General features: G+C 44.2%; 1 protein-coding gene across 3 annotated transcripts; it reads left to right on the top strand.

Moving 5' to 3' along the window:
• The first annotated feature begins 3527 nt into the window (after window positions 1–3527).
• PRPSAP2 (phosphoribosyl pyrophosphate synthetase associated protein 2) lies at window positions 3528–18968 on the top strand. Of its 3 annotated transcripts, none has more exons than XM_041462648.1 (12): window positions 3528–3653; window positions 5741–5860; window positions 6289–6439; window positions 7547–7599; window positions 7720–7786; window positions 8370–8542; window positions 9452–9567; window positions 12992–13047; window positions 15327–15475; window positions 16067–16137; window positions 17086–17232; window positions 18290–18968. In XM_041462648.1, exons 3-12 carry the CDS (start codon window positions 6321–6323, stop codon window positions 18446–18448), a joined length of 1110 nt encoding a protein of 369 aa, XP_041318582.1. In that variant the 5' UTR covers window positions 3528–3653; window positions 5741–5860; window positions 6289–6320; the 3' UTR covers window positions 18449–18968. The 3 variants fall into 3 exon arrangements, with proteins under 3 accessions (XP_041318582.1, XP_041318584.1, XP_041318585.1); XM_041462651.1 differs by lacking the exon at window positions 3528–3653 and adding an exon at window positions 3913–4915; XM_041462650.1 differs by lacking the exon at window positions 5741–5860 and having other exon boundaries at window positions 3537–3653.
• Window positions 18969–22246: the final 3278 nt, after the last annotated feature.

Here is a 22246-nt window from a genome sequence, read left to right as displayed (position 1 = left end):
CGCTGAATTCTGCTTTAATATGCAAAGCTGCCCTGCAGTGACCAAGTCAAGCCCTTGCGTGCTCACTAAATGCCTGCACAGGGCATGGTGCCTGTGTGCTATTTGGACAGGAGCTGCAGCTTAGTGAGGCAAATGGCAAATCATGCTGGGACCCAGTCGGCAGGACAAAGGAACAGAGCACTAATTAGTGTTTGTCATGGACTGTGTAGCTGTTCAAATTCCCTAAAATGACATGATTTCACTGTGCAGTCCAACCAATTTTGCTTAAAGGGCAAACCACACCTGTAAACACCAGCTGATGGGCGTGAACAGGATCTTACACAGACTTTGCAGGACAGAGCTGCCCACGCACAGCAAAGCAGAGGGAATCTGAGAACCAAACAAGAGGCACCACCGCCGTGGTGGTGCAATGTTTGTCCAAACCCTCGCCCTGATATCCAGCTCGAGCTGTCTGTGCAGGACCTGTCACACTCCAGGTATTCCCACAAACCTCTCATCCCCTTGTTGGGAGGCTGGTTGGAGATAACCCCGTGTCTGTGCTGGAGCTGATGTGGCAGATCTGTTAAACATTACAGACTGATCCGGAACTGGGAGCGCAGTCGGAAACAGGAAAAAAACCCCTGAACTCAGGGAGTCCTTTGTGACTCAGGGGGAACAGGACTGTGACAAATGAGTCTGTGTCTGTTTCCCACAGACAGCCAAGCAGTAATATTTGATAAAGCAATAAGTGCTGTCTACTGCCACAGCCCTTCACAGAGAAGATGTGTTCCCTACTCCAGGACTTTTATTAAAGCACTTTATTCCCAGGCATGGGGAATGCTATTTCCAGATCACTCCCAATTTATGATAAAATTACACCTTCCATCAATTCCAAAATGCATTTATAGTTGTTTTGAGTACTGTCTCCCTAGCTGGGTAGTATCCAAGGCAGAATCTGCTGGAAACTGGACGCAGTTTTCCCACAGGCAATAATAAAGCTGAAGGCAGGGGAGCAGGGAGGTGATGGCTTTTGGTCTGTGCTCAGTGTGGAGGTGTGTGTGCTGCAGAACCTGCCTGCAGGCTCACAGGGGCTGCGTAGGGTAGAGGATGTTTTTGGGATGCCTTTATTTGTCTGGACAGACCAAACTTACCCACAGGGCTCTGTGAGGATGAAATCAGAGTGTTTCTCTGGTGCACCATGTCTGGTAGTTCTCACTGTCAGCTGGTTCGGTAGGTGAGCTTTAATATCCCCTTTTTTTTTTTTTTTTTAACAGAAACAACTCCAAACAAACAAAAGCCAACCTGGTTGAGCAATGATGGATGGAGCTCAGGAGCTGGGGTGACAGCAGCATTTATCTTCTCCCAGGTGATGGATGCAGGCTGTCGTCCAGCCCAGTGCTGGATGAGCAGTGCCCTTCACCTTGGCTGGACTAGGTGTGCTGTGGGGGGAGATTTTTTTGCACATCTCTGCTTTGCCAGGGTCACATCTGGAATGAGAACAACAAACCTCTGTGAGCCAGTGTGTTCACACCCAGCAAATATTCATAATTCCTTAGATGGCTGCTAATTGAATAATTGTAAATGAAACAAAACCCATGTGCTCATCTTGGAGCAAGTGTTTGTTGAACTCTCAGTGTTTAAATAGAGTATTGTCAAATTAACAAATCCCTCTCCCTTGGGAGCTGAGATTTAAACTGGTGCTCCTCTGATTGGGAAGACAGAGGTAGGAAAGAAATTGTTGTTTTGTTTTTTTTTTCTCCAAGAAAACAAAGGCAGTATCCTTATAAAAAAAAAGAATTGGAAGACAGGATCACTTAGTTCCTGGTCCTGTGGTTTGCTTAAGCAATGTCAGGAATTTGGGGCAGCATAAATCAAACAGTCAGCAAATTCTGAGTGCCCTGGGGTATTGAAAAATGCTTCTGGGGAAGGCTGCTAATTGCATTAAGGGTCAGTGCTTCACCATGTGTTGCTTCTGGTTGTTCTGCATTAAACTGCTCTGCCACACCAGCCCGTAGCAGGATCCTGCAAGGGAGACTGATGCTAAGAGAAATCTCTGCTGCTCTGTGAAGAGGCCAACAAAAAGCTCACCCCCCTTCCTTTTTGTCCTGAAAACCCTGAAACAAAAAAAAGAACCTGCTTGGGTCAGTGATCCTGAATCAACTCTGTGGCAGCACCAGCCTGGAAGCAGAAAAACATGGACTGGGAATAGTGGGGGTGGTGAGGGATGGGACTATTCCCTTACACCTCTGTAATTTGGAAGAAGATGTAGGAAAGGCAGAGGATCACTGCAGCATCTAAGAGGCTTGATGGCCTCCCTGCTCACATATTTCTAACAGATGTCCTGGCTTTGTGAGCCTGCAAGGCATCTGCTCCACGGCTCCGCGTTAAATGGCTTCTCCTTCCCCAGCTCCGACTCTGCTGAAAAAAACAATCAAAAAAAGGAGATGACCAAGTCTTGGAATGCATGAAGCAAGAAACAAATGTGAAATCTGGGGAAAACACTGGCCTGTGATATTTAAAGTGGAAAATGCAGCTTGTAGTGGCAGAAGTACGGTTTCAAATTATGAATTTAATGGTGTCCCTTTGCAGGCATGTTTGGTGAGCTGGCCTGTGGCTTTTCCTCCTCTTTTATGTTAAGGCCACCGTGGGCAGAAATATCTGCTGGAATGATCAGCCTTGCTGCAATGCACCCTGCAGTCCAGGAATAATAAATTTAATTGCTTTTTGTGAGAAAAGCTGCAGTGGAAAGTACCTGAATTGTAGCTTTATGCTAAAAGCTAAAACTCTGATCCATAAAATATTGCTCAACTTGGGCGTACTGAGAAGTGTAATTTAAAACAGGTTCTAACCGCGCAGTCTGGGGAAAAACATGGTGTTTGGGTTTTGTATTTAAAGGAGGGATGTGTGTCTGTGTGGGATGACTGTAAGTTCCTCAATGCAGTTTTCTCATGGGTGTCTTGGGATAAAGCTTTTTTTTTTCCTTTTAAACAGGGTGACGCAGATCTGTACTTCTCTTTTTCAGCAAAGGACAACAAGGCTCATGACAGGTCTAGAAAATGTATTTTATAAGGGATGGCTGAGCTGGGTTTGTTTCCTCTGGAGGATGCTCAGGGCCCTTATCATTGTCTTCAACTGCCTGAAAGGATGTTGTAGTGAGGAGGGGGTTAGTCTTGGAAATGGCCTTAAGCTGACACATGGGAGATTCATATTATATATTAGAAAAATTCTTTTCATTGTCCGCGTGGCCAAGCATTGGCATAGGCACCCGGGGAGGAAGTGTTGGAAGAGGCACCCTCATCTGGCGGTGGCTGATGTGGTTTCGTGGTACTGCTGCATTGACAGCTGGACTGCATGATCCTGAAGGTCTCTTCCAACACCGACAACTCTAAAATCCTGAAACTCTGTGAGTCCCAGACCCCGTCCCGGTGCCCACGAGCACGGCGGGCTGAGGGGGAAAATGGCGGCGCCCGCTCCCCTCAGCGCGGCGGGGGGGGGGGGGGGGGGGCGTCGCCTCGGGCCCGCCCCGCCCGCCCGCGCTCCCTCCCTCACGCCCCGCCGCCATCTTGCCCGCGGAGCACCGGAGGGGCTGAGCTCCGCCGCCGCCTCTGCCTCTCCCCCTCCTTCCCCTCCGGCCTGGCCGCCTTCTCCCGGGGCCGGGGGGCCGGAGCCGGCAGGTAAGGCCTTCAGCGAGGGGCGCTCCCGCCCGCTCAGCCCAGTTCAGCCGGCTGTGTGAGGGCAGGACATCCCCCTTCCCCACACGGGGTTCCGACGCCTGAGGAATGGGTTAGGTCGCCCTTCCCTCAGGGGATGGAGACCGTCTCTTGGGCTGCCCCTTTTCGGGGTTGTTCGCGCTGCCCGCAGGGCCCACAGGTGAGGGGCAGCGGCGTGGGGCTGCGGCGTGCCCGGGCCGCTCTGGGGGCGGAGGGATGGGATCCACGGAGCACGGGGCCCGCCTGGAGCATCCGAAGCACCGGAGGGAGGTGTGGGCTGGAAGGGTCTCTTAGCCCACCGGGATCGGTGAGTGTGGAGGGACGGGAAAATTCCCTGTGGGGAGATGGGTGAGAAGGTGCAGATTCCCTCCATCCAATGGGGTCCATTCCTAATCCCCATCCATTTATTCCTGCCTCTGTTGCTTTCTGTGTGGACATGCTCAGTTGATGGAGGCATAAAGCCATGTGTGCCCAGTAACTGTTGTGCTCATCATGATGTGTCTGTGTAATTGTGTGCAGCCCAAAAGGAAAGGCAGGTGTTTGTGCTGCAGCCTGTTCTGTGCTTGTGTTCAGCCCACCTCAAACCAGAGGGTTATTGTCCCATGTAGCCCTGTGGAGTTATGCCTTTGCACATCTAATAAAGTTTTGTGAGCTTGCTTTCATCCCAACACCTGTTTGAAGCTTGATATATCCATATCACTCTTGAAATGCAACTTCCCTGCCCACACACACCATAGCCCACCTGTGGCTGCTGAAGTACATCCACAAGAAAGTCCTCGACCTATAATAACATGAAGAGCAGTGTTCACTGTTGCTTGTAAATACATCAGTATATTGTGGTGTAAAGTGCACCCTCAGCAATAGTTGGGAGCCAGCAACTCATCTTTTCAGATCTCTTAATCAGCTCCTCATTTGCCTAATCTATGGACCAAAGAAGACACACAACTGGATAAAAATACACCTTCTGAACACTCTGTGAATGCTTTTAGGAACACAGAAAGTTGCCTTCACGCTGTTCCCATCCAGGCACACAAGCAGGGTGCTCTCAGGTGCTGTTCTCAGACCTAAAAGCATTTCAGGTTCTTCGCTCTGGTGGAGCTGAGATGGATCTTGATCACCATCGTGAATATTTGATGGATGATGGCCATTAGTTGACAGCTGGGAGTTGCAGAGAGTGAGTGAGCAGCAGAGCAGAGAAACACTGGATAAGAAATGGGTTTTTTAAGGTATTTAATTTGAGAGGGATGCAGTTCTTGCTTTGGGGACCCCTCTGGTTTTAGTGCAGTGAAGCATTCAGACATTCTGGGGGTGAAGCTGTCTGTGCTCGGTCTGTGCACAGTTCTGATGATAGGCAGGTTTTCATTCATGGCAGTTGAGCGCAGCTCAGCCTTGGCACCAGCAGATTTGTTGTTAGGAAGTTCCTGACTTGACTTTGGCTCTTCACGAGAGTGAATGGGGTTCCTGTGACAAAGTTAAACTGAGCCAGACTGTCTGGGTGTAGAGGAGGGGTGAAGAAGACCTAGCCATTCATTACAGACCTAGCCAGCTGTTGCTGTAAATACAAAACTCTTCTTTGAGTAGTTTTTTTGGAGTACTTAATAGCTGATACATCATCAGCTTTTTCTAACCAATGATGTGTGACTATTAGATAATTCTGTTTCTCAGCAGGGAGATGTTTACCAGGAAAAAAGTTACTGATTTTGCTGTAACTTCTGTTTACTTTGGTTTAAATTATGCCACTTGTGTTTCATATTTCCAGTCTCCTACCTAATGCTGAAATGGATGATGAGGGATTGGATTATTTATGCAGCAGGATTTTGAGTTGAATGTTCCTTCCATCTATCCAGGGCTGCTGGTCAATGGGATTTTTTTTTTAATCTTTTATTTAACTAAAATTTTACAGAAGTAACCATGAAAATGTGATTTACAAAGAATAATAAAAACCTGGAATCCCATCAAGTCCTTGGTGAGATTAGTGGTTTGTGCCTTTATTTGAAACAAAAACCAAATTATACTGATTTCTTCCTGATATTTTTCTCCTGTTTTCACAGGAGAAATATTGCTTTCAAAGAATGACAACAGCTGTTTCAGCAAGTGGATTTGCTGTGCAAGAGGTCATTATTTACAACTGCCAGCTTTATTGAAATCTTCCTTACATTTCATCCTTATTTGTAAGTTTGTAATTTACTGCAGAGTAATGGGAAGAGACTCAGCTTTGGAAATAGACTCTTCTAGCCAGGGCCCAGGAGCTCTTTTTAGCTCAATTCTACCTCAGACTGTCTTTGTGATTTTGGGAAAGTCAATAAACGTTGCTCAGTTCTGGAAAATGAACTGGACAAGCTGATGGAAAAAAAGTATCAGTAATACTGGATGATAGCCTGAGGAAAACAGTTAAAAAAGGAAAAAAATCTTTGTGCTAGAAGGTTGTCTTGGGAGATCTTTGGAGAGCTGTAGGGAAGCAATTAAAGTGGGGATAACAGATTTTAAGGATGCTAGAATATCCAGGGTTCTGGGAGACTACACTTTCTAAACAGAGCAAATGTGTGTCTTGTTTTGTTTTGTTTTTAAACATGGATTTAAATGCTTTGATCTCTTGCAGTCTTTTAGAAGTGGCAAAACAACTTAGGGTTGATGTTTTGTGTGCCATCAACTGAATTTGGGGCCATCATGAATATCACCAAGGGTGGGCTGGTGCTGTTCTCAGCCAATTCCAATTCCTCGTGCATGGAACTGTCCAAGAGGATTGCTGAGTAAGTAAAGTCTGCAGGGAATCTTGGGCTTATTCTGATGGGATTTGTTTTACTGGACATTTGTTTTCCCTATTTAAGGAAAGCTACATGAGAAAACTGCCATGATTTCCAAGAATATGGAGTTTGCTCTATTGGAGAGGGTATTTCAACAGCTCAATCGCAGAGAGAGTAACTTGTGTTTGAATTGTTCCGTGGCAGGCTGTGACTGGCTGCAGCATTTTATAGGAAACACGTGGGATAATGAATGTTTGCATAGTGTTAAATCATCATGGCAGAAGTTTTCACTCCTTGTAGTGGGGTATTTTTAGGCAGGGAAGCTACATCCCTCCTGCTCTCTGTATATTTTGGATGGGAACATTTCTTTAGCTTAAATCCATGAATAGCTGTGGCAGAACTTTTAGGATTTAAGTACATTTTTAATGTGCTAATTAGGATGCATAACATTACTGGGAATATTAGACAAGATGGATTTCTTCCAGAGGCTTATTTACCCAAATTTAGGTGTGATAGGAGAAGAAAGGGGAGTGCAAAGGAACTCAGGTTATATGTAAGAAAGAATTTGGGCCTGAGTGCAGAGCATACTCTGGTCTCTTTGTAGTGATGGGGTCTATCTAATTCTGACAAGGAATAAATACAGGAGATATTATTATTTAATTATCCATAAAATAATGCTTGCTACTCTTTCCTCTTCACTCTGCATTGAATTTTTTTTTTCCTGTAGAGAAGAATTATTTAAAAGCAGTATTTTTCAATATTGTGCACATGTATGTTGCCACATGTGTGTGTATATGTATAGGGCAAGAAATGTATTAAAAATTACAAAATGTTACGTTTTTACAGCAGCTCTTTTTTTTCCTCCTGCTTGTTCTGGGCTTGACTGGAAAATAAATAAGTTTAGCTTAGGCTGCAGTGCAGCTTTTGAAAATTGTAGATGTTTTATAAAAAGATGCTCACTGTAGTTACTGGTTTTATGGTTTGGGATTTTCTTTCCTTGGTTTTTTCCCACGGAATGCAGCCTTTTCAGTAACTGTTGCATTGTATGGGATTTACATTTGATTTGCCCTTCCTCTCCCCTTATTGACTTCTTCCTTATTTCTGTTCCTGCAGGCGCCTGGGAGTTGAGATGGGGAAGGTTCAGGTTTATCAAGAGCCAAACAGAGGTGAGCATTTAATTAGCAAAACTGGAAATGCACCTGACACTGAATATATTGGTTCCCCTTTTCTTAGACTCTAAAAAGAGTTTTGCTCTTGCAAATTTTACATCTTTCTCTTCTTGGCAGAAACACGAGTGCAGATTCAGGAGTCTGTGAGAGGAAAGGATGTATTTATCATCCAAACAGTTTCAAAGTGAGTAACTGCTTAAAGACCCTGTGCTAGCATTTGGTGTGGGCTGTCCATAGCAATACTTCTGGTCTTCATTTTTAATCACCTTTTGTCTTTGTGATGCAGTGTAATGAGCTTATATTAACTAGATAGAGGCTTGTGGAGGGTTTTTGGTATTGGTTTTCTTGGGTTTTTTATATGTACACAAAGACACCTTTGGCATAAGGCAGCTTCTACAATTTTAATTTTTAGTGACTATATCAAAAAAGCCTTCCCCTTGGTCTCTGCATTCCTTCCCTAAGTGTATTCTTTTGCTTATGTCAATCTCTTTAAATTCTTCTCAGCTCCCTGTCTCTAGCACCATCACAAAGTTAAGATGTAGGAGGAATGTTTCCTGGGCAATGTGTCCTGTGATTCAGAAATTCTTTAATTTTATGTGAAAAGAACTTTACAAATGCTAAGACTTTTTTAATGGCAGCAGAAATATAGATCTTAGTTGATGTCCAATTCTCTAAAATTGTGCCCTCTCCATCTCTGCTGGGTGAATACTGTGGTGAATAGAGGATTTTTATGCACCAGCTACAGAAGCAGATGTTTCTCGTTGCAGGGATGTGAATACCACGATCATGGAGCTCCTGATCATGGTGTATGCATGTAAAACCTCCTGTGCCAAAAGCATTATTGGAGTGATTCCTTACTTCCCCTACAGCAAACAGTGCAAGATGAGGAAAAGGGGCTCCATTGTCTCCAAATTGCTGGCCTCGATGATGTGCAAAGCTGGTAAGAATGTGGCTGTCCTTAAATCAGAGCAAGGGGGGTTCCTGCTGTCAGCTTCCAGCTTTAGAGAGATCTGTACACAAGTTTGGACTCTGTTTAAAAATAACTGCCAGGCTTTTCATGTGTTTAAAACGTATATAAAAAGGAGAGTGTAATTAAAAATGTTTCCAAATTATGAGTTCATAAAAAAACAGCCATTTTTCATCGAGTTGTACTGAGCTGGCAAAATGAGTCTGCTGGGCTGAGCTGCTTTGGGCTGTGGTATCCACCTCTCATAATACCATCTTTTGCCTTTCTTACAGTCTGGAACAGTTGTGCCTTGTCATTTCTGTCTTGTTTTTTACTTGTTGGATGAATGCACTTTGTCCTTTACATCTGAGACCATGTGGGAGAATGAGATTATTCATTTTCACAGCCTTCAACACATTTTCTACTTCTTTCCTTTCACTCCCATCCCAGGGAAAAAACAGGCAGTTATAACAAACTGTGGGATCTAGGCTGTTATTTTGAGAGAAGTGGTTTTTGATTAGGAGCTTGGCCCATTTTTCAGGAGTTCAGAACTAATGAGTGTGCCAGGGTCTTGCTGTGTGACATAGGACAAATCAGTGCTTCCATTTTGTTCCGTGTCCAGTGAGAAGGATCTTGCCTGCCTCAGTGTGGCACTGCAGAGTCAGTTATGTGCAGTGTTCTGAGGTTCTTTTAAAAAAGTCACTGTAGAAGCCTCAAAACATGTTAATGCCAGTGTGCTTAAGAGGGACTAAAATTAATTTATTATGTATTTTCACTCAGTGTTCTCATGCAACTTAGAAATTTTCTGGACAAACTGCAGTGAAGCTTAGAAGAATAAAGTGTCTGTTCTCTCTTACTTTTCCTGATATGCTTCTTTGTATGTCTTACTATTTCATTTTAAAGGACTAACTCATCTTATTACCATGGATCTACATCAGAAGGAAATTCAGGGTTTCTTCAATATTCCAGTTGATAACTTGAGAGCATCTCCATTTTTACTCCAATACATCCAAGAAGAGGTGAGGAAGGCCAGTTATTACAGTTGGATTTTTTTTAATTATTTTTTTTTGTCATGTCTCAGGGCATCTGAAACAAATCCCTCTGAAAATATTAACTCTTCAAACTGAATTTTAAGGGGAGACAGGTCATATTGGGGCAGGAAGTGGTGTTGGGAGCTGTTGGTTCTTCTCTTCCCCACATTTAACTTTTACTTTCTTGAAGAGCTGGTGTTTCCTAGCCCATGCAGCAGTGCTGGGTTTTTTCTTGGATATATTCCCCTAACACTGAAAATTAATTAGCATTTTCTTGCTCTCGATGTCCTCTTCCTTTCCTATTTCCAGTTTCCTTGACATTTATAGGATGGGCTGCTTGTGTGGGCATAAATTTAAATCACATCATGAGAAACACTTTGGAAGTTGTAAACTACGAGAGAGCCTATTGATTGTGCCCTGGAAGTCAGGCTGGTGGGTGGAAATCTCACTCACTGTTAGTTCAGACTGCATGTCTTGACTTGAGGAGCTTAACTTGGGATGTTCTGTGCCTCCCTTTCTCCATCTTATTTTTATAAGGGTTTTGAGAAGTGCTCCTGGTAGATTGGCCTGTACAAAATGTGCAAATGATAATTGTAGGTATAAGATGCACGTTAAGCCTCTGACTAATGGTAATTTGGAATAAAGCAAGTGCTTTCTTCCTGGTGAGAGAAAAGGTTTAACTCACTCTTGCTTTTGAATCCAAGCTATTTCTTTTTATAAAGGTAGGAATGCCTCCTCCATTTAAAAAACAAAACACACCCCACCCCACCCCCTTAAAGAAACCCAAACCAACATGATTTTGTTATGACAGTATTAAAATCTGTTTGGATCTCTCATTATAATTTCATTTGGTAATAGAGTCAAAGAGGATGGCAGAACAAAACTCCAGGCTCTGGCTTTGCCACAGTCATTCACCTTGTGTTCCAGGAAAGAAGTATTGCTCATTGTAAGCACTTTCTAACTTAAAAAACAAAACAAAACAAAAGTGGAAAAGCAAATACACAGACACAAGACATGTTTGCCTTTATGTGTTTCTTGAAAGTGTGGTGTATGGTCAATAACAAGATCGTGGTCCTGATTTGGTCTTGAAGCACATTTTGATTCCTGAGCTTTCAGTGATTTACACAGAATTGTTGCAGCTTTGAGTCTGACACTGCTGTGCAATCTAACAAATGACCATTTGTAGAGATCTGAAGTATGTGTAGAGAAGTTTTAAGATACTTTCAGTTCTTCATCCATGAGGGGATTTTCTAAAACCGAAGTTAACTGAATGGATCTGATCACACGGGATCTGTACTGGCAAGTACCTGTACCAGCCAGATCATTTATAGTATCTGTGCTTAAAACTTTGAACAATTGCTGCTCAGGGGGAATTTAGTATTCATCTCAAGTTCCTGGTGGCCACAACTTGCTGGATATCCTGCTCTGGGAATGCCAGAGCTTTCAAAGCTGTGGGAATCATGGTGGGATGTACTGAGGAGCATGAAATGGAATCCAGCTTGATAAGAATAAAAGTCACTTTAAAAACATCTCACTGAAAGTTAGGAGAATCAGGACTTGTAGTTGTTCCCTGTTGGAAATTTATGCCTAGATGTGAAGAGAATCGCTCGCTGTTCTGGGATGAAGACAGTCCAATCAGTGAAATTCCTGTGGTATGAAAATAGTTGGGTGTTTAGTTTGGTGTGCTTGGCAAATGTTGGAAACTTTGTGGCTTCTCTTTCCTTTTAGCAGGTGTTAATCCCAGAGTGACACAGCCCTTTGTTACATGGACATGTTGACACCTCAGAGTCTTTGGGATGACATTTCTGACTTCATTTTTGAAGAGCTGAGAACAAATTTGTTAATTTGGCAGAGGGAAAATGAGGCAGTGGTGTCTGAACTAGATCAAAGCTTTTGTTATGTCGAATGACAGGCCCTGCCTTGTCCATACCTTCCGTCATGTTAATCTTTGTAGCCTCTTGTATAACTCAGTGTTTGTAAAGGACAGAACGTGCTGAATTCCCAGTTTATAGGTGGAGTTACTAACATTGTGGATTATTAATGTTGCCTGACGTGCTCAGAAAATTTCTTATTTTCCATTGGTTGAGCCCTTGCCCAAATTCAGAACTTATGTTTTCTTTCCCATGCCCATTTCTGGTAGAGCTTTTGGAAATAATCAGGCAGTGCAGTTTGTATATTGTGGATCAGATTGTGGAAGAACTTACTTTGCCTGTGTTTGCAGAAACCCCAGGTATTTCTGTGCTCTGGAATGGGTATTTGATAGCTGACAAGGTGGTGAGCTGCATGACAGGCTGTCGTCCCCACAAGTTGTGAATTCCACCCCTAACAGATCAGTTTGCAGGTATTCAGTGAAGAGTCTTCCATCCCTTAACACTGGGATTCTGATGACTGGACCTGCTCTGTAGGACTTTGCTTGGCTCAGGACTGTGGTTTTTGGCTAGAAGGACAGATTCTCTAAGCTGCTCTCCATAGAGGTGGATCATCCCAGCACAGTGAAGGAAAAGGCTGAGTTTGCAAGGAGTGGGGTAAAATGAGATACCAGAGGGAGTGCAGTTGTAGTTGCTGTTGGAAAGGAGATCTGGAAGTATGGATGGTGGAATGCTTGGGAAGTTACAAGCTAGGTGAATCTGATGTGGAGTCACTGTTTGCAGGGAAGATAGAGATGAGGATAAGAAACTTTAAGAGATGGGGACTAAAATGCTAATTAAATGGGGATCAGGAGTCTGGAGTGAAAAACCAGTATGAGAATGGGGCAGGGGCAGCAAACTCAGGAGCAGACTGTGCTTGTGAAGCCTGACTGAAGCACATGTCAAACATCAGAGGGAAACCCAGACTTGCTGGCCTCATCCCTCTGCTGCTGTCAGCATTTGCAGCAGCATGGCCTGGTGCTGACCAGAGTTTGCAGCACTGTGAGACTGCCTCCAGGATCACTGCAGTGTCTGTGGAAGTTTTATCCCTTCTGGTGGTCCAGAGAAAGAGTCAGTGTGATATGATGGAGAGGTGTGACTTTTCTTGGTACTCTGTAAGACAATAGGAAGTTGTAAAATGCTGGGTTTTAGTGATGAAAGACAATTTAGGTTGAGCAGGAAACTTTAATTTTGATGGTTTCCTGTTTCTTTCAACACTTGTAGGTGTAACTCTGATGTCCTAAAGCAGTTGCTTTTCTGTTATCTGTACTATAAAATGGGGTTTATAAAAGATACAGTTTGAAGTTGATATCTGAATTTTCTAAATATGTGTTTTTACTGAGCTGTCAACCTTGATCATGTATCCTGGATTCCTGAGGTTGCTTTCTTAGGTAAAATGTTCAATGCTTAAAATTCTTCTGGCAAAATAAAGTTCTCTGATTCTTACTGAGTTTAAATTTGTCTAAAGATATGAAGTGGACATTGCTATCTGTTATTTACTACAGATACCAGACTACAGGAATGCTGTAATTGTGGCCAAATCTCCTGCGTCTGCAAAGAGGTGGGTAAGATCTGCTCTCTTGCCTTAGAGCAGGAAATCTCTGTCGGGATTTTGTTCTTAGGATCAAGTGAAGGACAAATACCCAATGATTAGAAGATGCAGCCTTCATACTCCTCCCAATTCTCCTCTGTCAGCTGTGTAGTTTTTCCATCATTGCTGTAATCATATAAATCTAAGGACAGTAAAAAAAAAAGCCATACAAAAGGAGGTGGTAAATCAAAGCAGTGCTTATGATTAAGAAGGTTTTTAGTCATGTTATATTTGTGTGCATTTACATTATAAATCTCCTGCTGCAAATGAGGAAAAGTGGCTGGAAGTGTAATGCCATTAATCCAGATGAGTTTCTTAACATGAGCATAACTAAGAACATGGCTGATCAGATCCTAAACACAGATGGTGAAACTTGGTTTGCTGTTTGAGATGATTGTGATTGTCAGGTCTTTGGTGGGTGAATGACTGTTCTTAATCCATGAAGCTTTTTAGTTGACTGTTCCTAAACTCTGGAATTACCTGCTGTCAGCAGGTGCTCTAAGAGCTGGATGATGGTTTAAGAAAGGCTGTATTTGCTGTGGTGACAAACCAAGAGTTTGTTGAAAAGATATTTGGACTTCCAAGCCAAAGAATTGTGATACTCTGTGTTTTCCTTATTTTCTGTAACAAACCACCTTTTGTCATCTTTTTCTCCAGCAGTACTTCTTGTGAGTACTTTTGTTTTGGCCAGGTAATTTTACATTTGTTTCTTTTCCGTTTCTCTTCCACAATGTCACTCTTGCCTCTTGGGTGGAGGCAACTGTTTGTTGCAGCATTTTAATGCTTATCCAGTAATTGTCAATGCCAGCAAATAGACAGATGAGTTGCACATCATGCAGTGATTTGTGGAGGAGAGGATCCCAGAAGTGTATTGTTTAGTTTCTTCACATGTTCCTATGAGTATTTAAGGACAATATATGAAGAGTTACAATGTATTGGGAGAGGGATAATTGGATGTTTCAGCCTAATCCAGGCTGAAAACAATCTAGGAAAATACTTTTGATGAATGCCTCCTTGTGAAAAAGAGCTCTTGTGTGGTGAAGTTCAGAATGTCTCTGTGGTTTCTGAGCTCACTGGGAAATTAACAAATCGTTTGGCTGTTATTTTGAACTTTATTCAGTTTAATACTGCATTTTAAGGTAATTAATACGGTTTTATTGATAGGATTATTCCTGCTAAGTCATAGCTCTTATTGTTTGTAATTATAATTACCTATAATTAACTACTTGCAAATATATTGCAACTGTATGATAACCACAGGGTGGAATATTTTTCTGTTTTAATTAACTGAGTATCACGATGGGCAAATTATTCTCTGGACTTCGTATTGTTTGGATATTGTTTCAAAGCCTTTTGAAATAAGGGTTAAGGACAGAGGAGGTGATTCAGGCACTGGTCTGAGGTGCTGATGTTAGAGCAGAGTGAATCACTCTGGATGTGCTGGGCTTGCTTGGACCAGAGGAGACTTGGATGGGTGGCTTAGGCAGGATCCCAAACCCTTGGGTGTGCAAGGTGAGGTGGGATGGATGTGCTAATTGGTATTGGCTGCTTCCAGTATCTGGGATGCAAATTCCTATTTTCCTGACTCTCTGCTTTTCCCACTCCCCCCAGCTAACCTTACACTTCTTTACAGAAATTTCTAATTTTAGTTGAAGAAATACTGCAGTGTGAAGGAACTTCATGTCAGCTAATTAAAAAATCCAAGCTGTTCAACTCCCAAGTGTGGTTTGTTAGGCAGAATGATCATCTGGATTCCCTTTTCCATAGGGTATCTCAGGTTATGTGTCAGCAGGTCAGGGATACTGTCTTTATTTACCAGTAAATAAATAGGTGAACACTTGTTTTCTCTTTTTATATGAGTATTTTTTTCCTATTAATTGTTGACAATGCAGACATCAAGGCTGTTCTTGGTTACTGTTGGATGTGTCCTGCTAAAGCATGGGATCCCTGAAGGCTGGGAAGTGTTATTTTGGCTCTTGGGCAAAGCAGAAGGGAGCAGTCAGCATTTTGTGACTTGCAGCATTCATCCTGCTGCTTTAAGGCCCATATGGGCACTTTGAAGGTTACTCTGACTTTACCAAACCTGATAAAAAAAGATACTGAGGAGCAACTGATTTCTTCTATGAATTCTCCTAAAATTTTAAGATCATTTGACTTCCCTGTGAAGCATTAGAAGTAAAATGGAAATAGGATTGTACACAGGTGAGTTATTTGAAGTGTAACCTTTTCTTTTAACCCTTCCCCTGCAGGGCACAGTCGTTTGCCGAGCGCTTGCGGTTGGGCATCGCCGTGATCCACGGGGAAGCTCAGGATGCTGAGTCTGACATGGTGGATGGCCGGCACTCCCCTCCTACTGCCAAATACGTGGCTGCTATCCACCCCAGCCTGGAGATCCCCAGTAAGTAAGTGTGTGGGGGAAAGTGTTACCTGGTGGTTTTGTGGGTTTAGGGATTGGGTTTGGTAGGGGTGGATTGGCTAAAAGGAGTGGTTCTTCACAGAGGAAAAAAAAAACCATCTCGTGGTTTTGTGGGTTTAGGGTTTGGTAGGGGTGGATTGGCTAAAAGGAGTGGTTCTTCACAGAGGGAAAAAAAAACATCTTTCTTAGTGGGGAGAAGATGATTCTTTCTTGCTTGAGTGTGGATGTGACCTACAGCTGCACCACCAAAACTGCAGGGCACAAACACAGCGTGGGTGTCAGTGGGTGATTGGACTGGTTGTGTCTGCAAGCCACTCTGTGCTGAAATTAAGAATTAATTGAATTGGTAAAGAATTCAGATAGAAATGAATATAGTTAATGTTTTAATTAAGCTTAAAAAATTATGTATTAGAATCTTGCTGGTTTTCATTTAGTAGTGATGTTGAAATACTTGCTGCTTCATGCCTCTAATAGTGGTGACCCATCAGACATTTCCACAGTTCAAATAAATTATATAAACTTCCCCTTTTCTTTTTCCTTTCTACCCCTCTAAAAACATCTGCCATTAATCAGTGCTGATTCCCAAGGAAAAACCACCCATCACAGTTGTTGGAGATGTAGGAGGAAGAATAGCTATCATTGTGGTAAGTGAGATGCCATCAGTTCTCATAAATGATATTAAACATGTCAAAGTTGCAGAAATCAAGTAGCTGTTCTGTACCAGCCACTAAACTTTGGTTGCTGATGGACTTCTGACAGGATGGGGCAGCTTTGAGCACACTCACAAAGCTGGCTGGGACTCTGAAGGAATCCACTCTGGAAGCAGCCTTGGGACCTTGTTTCCATGAGCAGAGCAGGTGGAATTCTATTCAGTGCTTACCTGAAGGGGTTCAGGTGCTGCATGCACACCACAGGAGGAGGGGAGAATCGCCCTGTTCCTGCTGCTGAGTTTGGAAATGCCAGTGAGGCCGAGGTGATGGACATGGACTTGTTGGAACAAGTCTGGAGGAGGCCACCAAGATGATCAGAGGGATGGAGCAGCTCTGCTGTGAGGAAAGGCTGAGAGAACTGGGATTGTTCAGGCTGGAAAAGAGAAGGATCTGGGGTGACCTATTTGTGGCTGTCCAGTACCTGAGGAGAGCCTGCAAGAAAGATGGAGAGAGACTATTTATAAGGGCCTGCAGTGACAGGACAAGGGGGAATGGCTTCAGACTTACAGGAAAGTAGGGTTAGATTGGATTTGAGGAAGAAATTTTTCCGTATGAGGGCAGCTGTGGCTGCCCCATCCCTGGAAGCATTCAGGGCCAGGCTCTGTGGAACTCTGAGCAACCAGGTCTCATGGGAGGTGTCCCTGCCCATGGCAGGGCTTGGAATGAGAGGATCTTTAAGGTCCCTTCCAACCCAGGCCATTCTGTCATTCCTTGATGCACTTTTCTCTAAAGCAGAGTGTAATCTCTGGCTTTGGCAAGGAAAAGAACAATTTTCTGATAGTTTGGGGTTTGTTACACTTGGTAAAGCTGTGCTGTCAGTCAGGTGTGCTGTGTTGGTCTGTCTGATGTGGTGAGCCCTCAGTGACTCTGGGATTTTGGCAGGATGACATCATAGATGACGTCGACACCTTTCTGGCTGCAGCTGAGACCCTCAAGGAGAGAGGGGCCTACAAGATCTTTGTCATGGCCACCCATGGCCTGCTGTCCTCAGATGCTCCCCGGCTGATCGAGGAGTCTGCCATCGATGAAGTAAGTGTGGGGTCTGAGCTCTGATCAAGGATTTGGGGCTTTTCAAAGCAAGCCATTTTCTCCTGAATTGATTCTTGACATGTGCTGGTATGGTTGGGTTTGAGGGTCCCAGGACGAGGGAAGATGAGAATCTTGACTCCATGTTTCAGAAGGTTGATTTATTACATTATGGTATTATATTATATTAAAATGCTATACTAAAATGAATAGAGAGAAAGGATCCATGGAAAGGAAAGGAAAGGAAAGGAAAGGAAAGGAAAGGAAAGGAAAGGAAAGGAAAGGAAAGGAAAGGAAAGGAAAGGAAAGGAAAGGAAAGGAAAGGAAAGGAAAGGAAAGGAAAGGAAAGGAAAGGAAAGGAAAGGAAAGGAAAGGAAAGGAAAGGAAAGGAAAGGAAAGGAAAGGAAAGGAAAGGAAAGGAAAGGAAATCTAATATTGTGACTGCTCACAGCCTCCACACAGGTGGCTGTTGTTGGTCACCAAGTAAAAACAATTTCACATGCTGGGTAAACAATTCTCCAAATCACATTCCAAAGCAGCAAAACATGGGGAAACTGAAGCTTCCCAGCTTCTCAGGAGAAAAGATCCTGGCAAAAGGATTTTTCATAAAATATGTGTGTGGCATGCTGGCATTAAGGATTTAGATGGGAGGTTCCTGGTTCAGGCTTTCTTACTATGGGATTGTGTGCTGGAATATTAGCATCCACATGTCTTTAAACTATAGCAGTGGGAAATGTGGGAAGTGGTGAGATGCTGGACTGTCAGTATCAGCACACCTTTCTCTTCAGTGGGTGGAATATTTTTGTACCTCCTCTGGATCTGTGTGGCAGAGTGAATGAATGAATGAAAGGAAGGAGGGATAGTGCCATTAGTATCCATGGATACATGGAACCTATGGCAACACATGGCTCTTCCTGACACTGTGACCCTGACAGTAATGTAAAATGTTTTGTCAGCCAGAGTGGTTTTGTGGGATTAGAGAAACTACCTTTCACCCTTCCAGTATAATAGGTGAAAAACAACAGAACTACGTCTTCCTAACAATTTCTTCTTCCTGTAGGTGGTTGTTACAAACACAATTCCACATGAAATACAAAAACTTCAGTGCCCTAAAATCAAGACTGTGGATATCAGCATGATCCTGTCAGAAGCCATTCGCAGGATCCACAATGGGGAGTCCATGTCCTACCTTTTCAGGAATATAGGAGTGGATGATTAAAGCTTCTTCCTCTCAAGAAACACCCCGGGCCAAACTGGAAGCGAACAGAGAACGAGCTGTGAAGCATTGTGCTTACCTTAACATTTCCATTGAGCCACTTCTTGTTTTCTCTTGGTTTAAGTATCAAGGTAGAACAGTTTTTAAGACTTTTTTTTTTTCCTTTGATGGGTTTTTTGGAGTCGGGGGGGTTGGTGGGAATAAACGTTTTACAAAAAAACTGTTCTAGTTGCTTTTAGGTTAGTTGCACTATACACGATGGAAAAATCCCACAAAACACTTGAGGCAAGAATTTGGCTTCTAAATTAAGCATTCCTTTTCCAAAGCTGCTTGCTACAAGTGCTTTAAATGATAATAAAATGAAGTGACTGTATAATATTTGCATTTTAAAAGCCAAAAAGGTTGTACTGTTGTATGCAGTTCAGTGATTTTGTAGGAGTGCTTTTATAGAAAAGCATATGGAATATGCACCTGTATTTATTTTCTGCGACAAAGAATAAAGACTTGTTTTGTGTGAGCTTTCTAAAAATGTTCATGTGCTGCTCCTTTGTCTTCTAGACTGTGTGTCCTCAAATATGGCAGGTGGGGGTCAGGGAGCAACAGGGAACTGCTCAGAGCATGGCACAGATTCCCAGAGAAGCTGTGGCTGCCCCTGGATCCCTGGAAGTGTCCAAGGCCAGGTTGGATGGGGCTTGGAGCCACCTGGGACAGTGGAAGGTGTCCCTGCCACGGCAAGGTTTGGAATGAGATGATCCTTCCCAACCCAAACCATTCTGTCACTCTGACTTGGGAATATTGTGGGGGGTGTAGGTTCCAGCTGGTAAAATCCAACCAGCTCATCACAGGTAAACTGGGGTTTTTTTTTGAGATTTCTTGCCTGCCCTGAATGCGTGGATGAGCTAAAAAATGTGCCACAGAGCAGAGCTGAACTTGTCCAGGTTTGTTTTCCCAGCCCTCCTTGGGCAGGTGTGGGTGGAATGGCCGGCTGGCTGCCAGGCAGCAGCTCCCAGTCCCAGAGACTCCGAGTTCCTCACCTGTTGCAGAGAAAACAGTGGTGGAATTGATGAGCATTTAGAGGCTGTTTGGTTTAATCTTTCCATCGTGTCCTAAAATGAGTGTAAAGCTTTTGGCGTGTTCAGAAGTGAAAATTAACCTTTGTTGACACCGTTTCTATGTTGGAGACAAACTTCCAAGGACTTTGGAGGGTTCATTGACTTGAAAGGATAAAACCAGGTGCTTTCCTTAATGTTAATGGATACAGCAGGCTGATTTATTGACACGTGTGGGTACTTTGGATGTGTTAATGCAGGTCAAATTCCAGCTGGGCACTGGGGGGGGAAGGTCGGCTCCTTTCAGGGATGTGCAGAGCTGCTCCCGGTGCTGCTGCGGCTCCTTCAAAGAGAGGAGAAATGCTGACCTGGCTCAGTGATGGGCACATTAACTGTACCGTGTTTATTTTGTTAGTGAGACCTTGTGGAGGTGTGCTGCCACTTGGGAATGAGCCAGACAAGCGTCCAGTGCAGCAAACTGATGGCTAAGTACCCCAAAACAAGGAATTCTAAGGTGGTTTCCTGTGCCTGTCTTGTGTTGGCCTTTAGAGGAATTGCTGTCCTCCTCTCTCCACAGCTCTCTGACAGGAGGATGCAGGTGAGGGCTGGTCTTTTCTCACAGTTAACAAGAGGAAGCAATCTCAAGTTGCACCAGGAGAGGTTAGGTCGGGTATTAGGAAAAATCTCATGGGAAGTGTTGTCAAGCATTGGCACAGACTGCTCAGAGCAGTGCTGGAATGTCCAGGGATTTAAAAGCAGTGTAGATGTGGAATAATGGTTGGACTCAGTGATCTTAGAGGACGTTTCCAAGCCAAATGATTCCATGATTCTGTGATCTCTTCTGTGGGGGTCTCTCCTGGTCAGCCCTTGCTGCCATGCCAGGCTCCACCTCAGTCATTCACCCAACTCCTGTTTGATCTTTGCTTTAAAACACAGAAACCCTCAACATTACCTGGTTTCATGCAGTCATACAATTGTGATATTGATGAGGGCTCAGGAATTTGGGAGCAAACTGCACCCATAAGGCTGGGCTGCTGCTCCTTTGGCCAGTATTGAGTGGTGATAGTATTGATAGTGGTGGAGGGGAGGGAAGCACGTGAGGCACCACTCAGACATTTTTCAACCCTGCCCATCTGTGAGACACTGACCTCAGGTGGTTTTGGCTCCCTGGGGAGTGGGGAGGGTGGGAAGCAGTGGGGGCCAGGCTGCCCACCCAGCCGCCTTGGAAGCACAATTCCTGCTGCTGGGCTGTTTAGTGATAAATGCCCTTGTGCTGCTAATGAGTTACTGATTCAGTCACCCTGTGAGGCTGAGGATGAAGAAGGAGGCAGAGAAATTAAGGGGTTCAGTTCAATTCCACTGCTGGATCTGTTACCCCCTCACAGCAGTTCAGCATTCTGACCTTGTTGTAGTGGTTTATTTTTCCTTAAACGTTGGTGTGGGAATATGGGTAAAGCCTTTTGTTCCTTTCTGCTTTCTTGTTTGAATACATTTTCTTTTCAGGGCTGGAATATTTTCTGCGTTGAATATTTGAAAGCTTCTATTATTTTCTTGTCATTTTCACTTGTGTATTTTGTGTGTTGTGCTGTGTGGAGCCAGGCTGGGAGAGCTGGGGGTGTTCATTTGGAGAAGGGAGAGGTCTGGGGATACCCTAGAGCCCTTCCCAGTGCCTAAAGGAGCTCTGGGAGAGCTGGAGAGGAGCTTTGGACAAGAGCCTGGAGTGACAGGACAAGGAAAAATGGCTTCCTGCTAGAGAGGGCAGGGTTAGATGGGATATTGGGAAGAAATTCCTCCCTGTGAGGGTGGGGAGTCCCTGGCACAGGGTGCCCAGAGAAGCTGTGGCTGCCCCTGGATCCTGGAGAGTGTCCAAAACCAGACTGGATGGGGCTTGGAGCAACCTGGGATGGTAGAAGGGGTTTGGAACAAGATGAGGTTTAAGGTCCCTTCCAATCCAAACCATTCTGGGGTTCTGTGACTTGCTCTGTTTTGTATAAATCCTCTGCCCCTTTCACCCCCTATGGAAATAGCCTGGGAGCAAGGTGGAATTAACCACAGAATGAACCAATTAACCATTCCTCCCCAGCCTCTGTCTGCTGGGTGTGAGCAGCTCTGCCCCTCGCCTATTACAGGGTGTTGAGCCAAATGCCCTGATAAGAGCCCTGATAACAGCAACAAGGATCAGCTCCAGCAGCCTCAGAAAAAGACTCTGCAATTGCATTTATTCTGCCTTGAAGAAAAATCCTGGCCAAAGCTGTGTCCTATTAGCCAGCCTGTCTGCTGGGGGTGGCACTAGGACAGGAACATCCTCCCTGCTTCCCCTCTCCAGGTGCTTCCTTTTGCTATTCATGGCTCCAGGTACCTGGGGTGCAGCCACCGTTTGGTGTAATTAAGCTGGAGTTGCAGAGCTCCCATTAATTATCGAGTCTCCTGTCTCTTGGCTTCTTGTCTGGGAGACTTGGGTCCTAGTGATTTGTCTGGGTTTTAGGGAAAGGATGCTCTGTGCTGATCTTTCCTCCTCCCAGTCTTCCTGCAGGGTGAACAGGAGCACCATCAGTGGCTGGGAGTGCCATGGCCTGGTGGCCAAGATGTACAGACAGACCTGTGTCCCTCTTGTGACACCCTGGGCACCACTGAATCCCCCCCTGCTTTCTCCACTGCTTGCCCACGCTTTCCCCCACCCTGCCCACCTCCTCCTGCCAGAATTTATGTCCTTGGAGCTGCGTTTCCCTTCTCTTTGCACAGAGGATGCTGG

The sequence above is a fragment of the Pyrgilauda ruficollis genome, unplaced genomic scaffold, assembly GCF_017590135.1.
Source record: "Pyrgilauda ruficollis isolate IOZ18807 unplaced genomic scaffold, ASM1759013v1 scaffold16, whole genome shotgun sequence".
NCBI classification, from domain to species: Eukaryota; Metazoa; Chordata; class Aves; order Passeriformes; family Passeridae; genus Pyrgilauda; species Pyrgilauda ruficollis.
The sequence above is the reverse complement of the archived record's forward strand: the minus strand, read 5'-3'. Positions and strand labels throughout refer to the sequence as shown.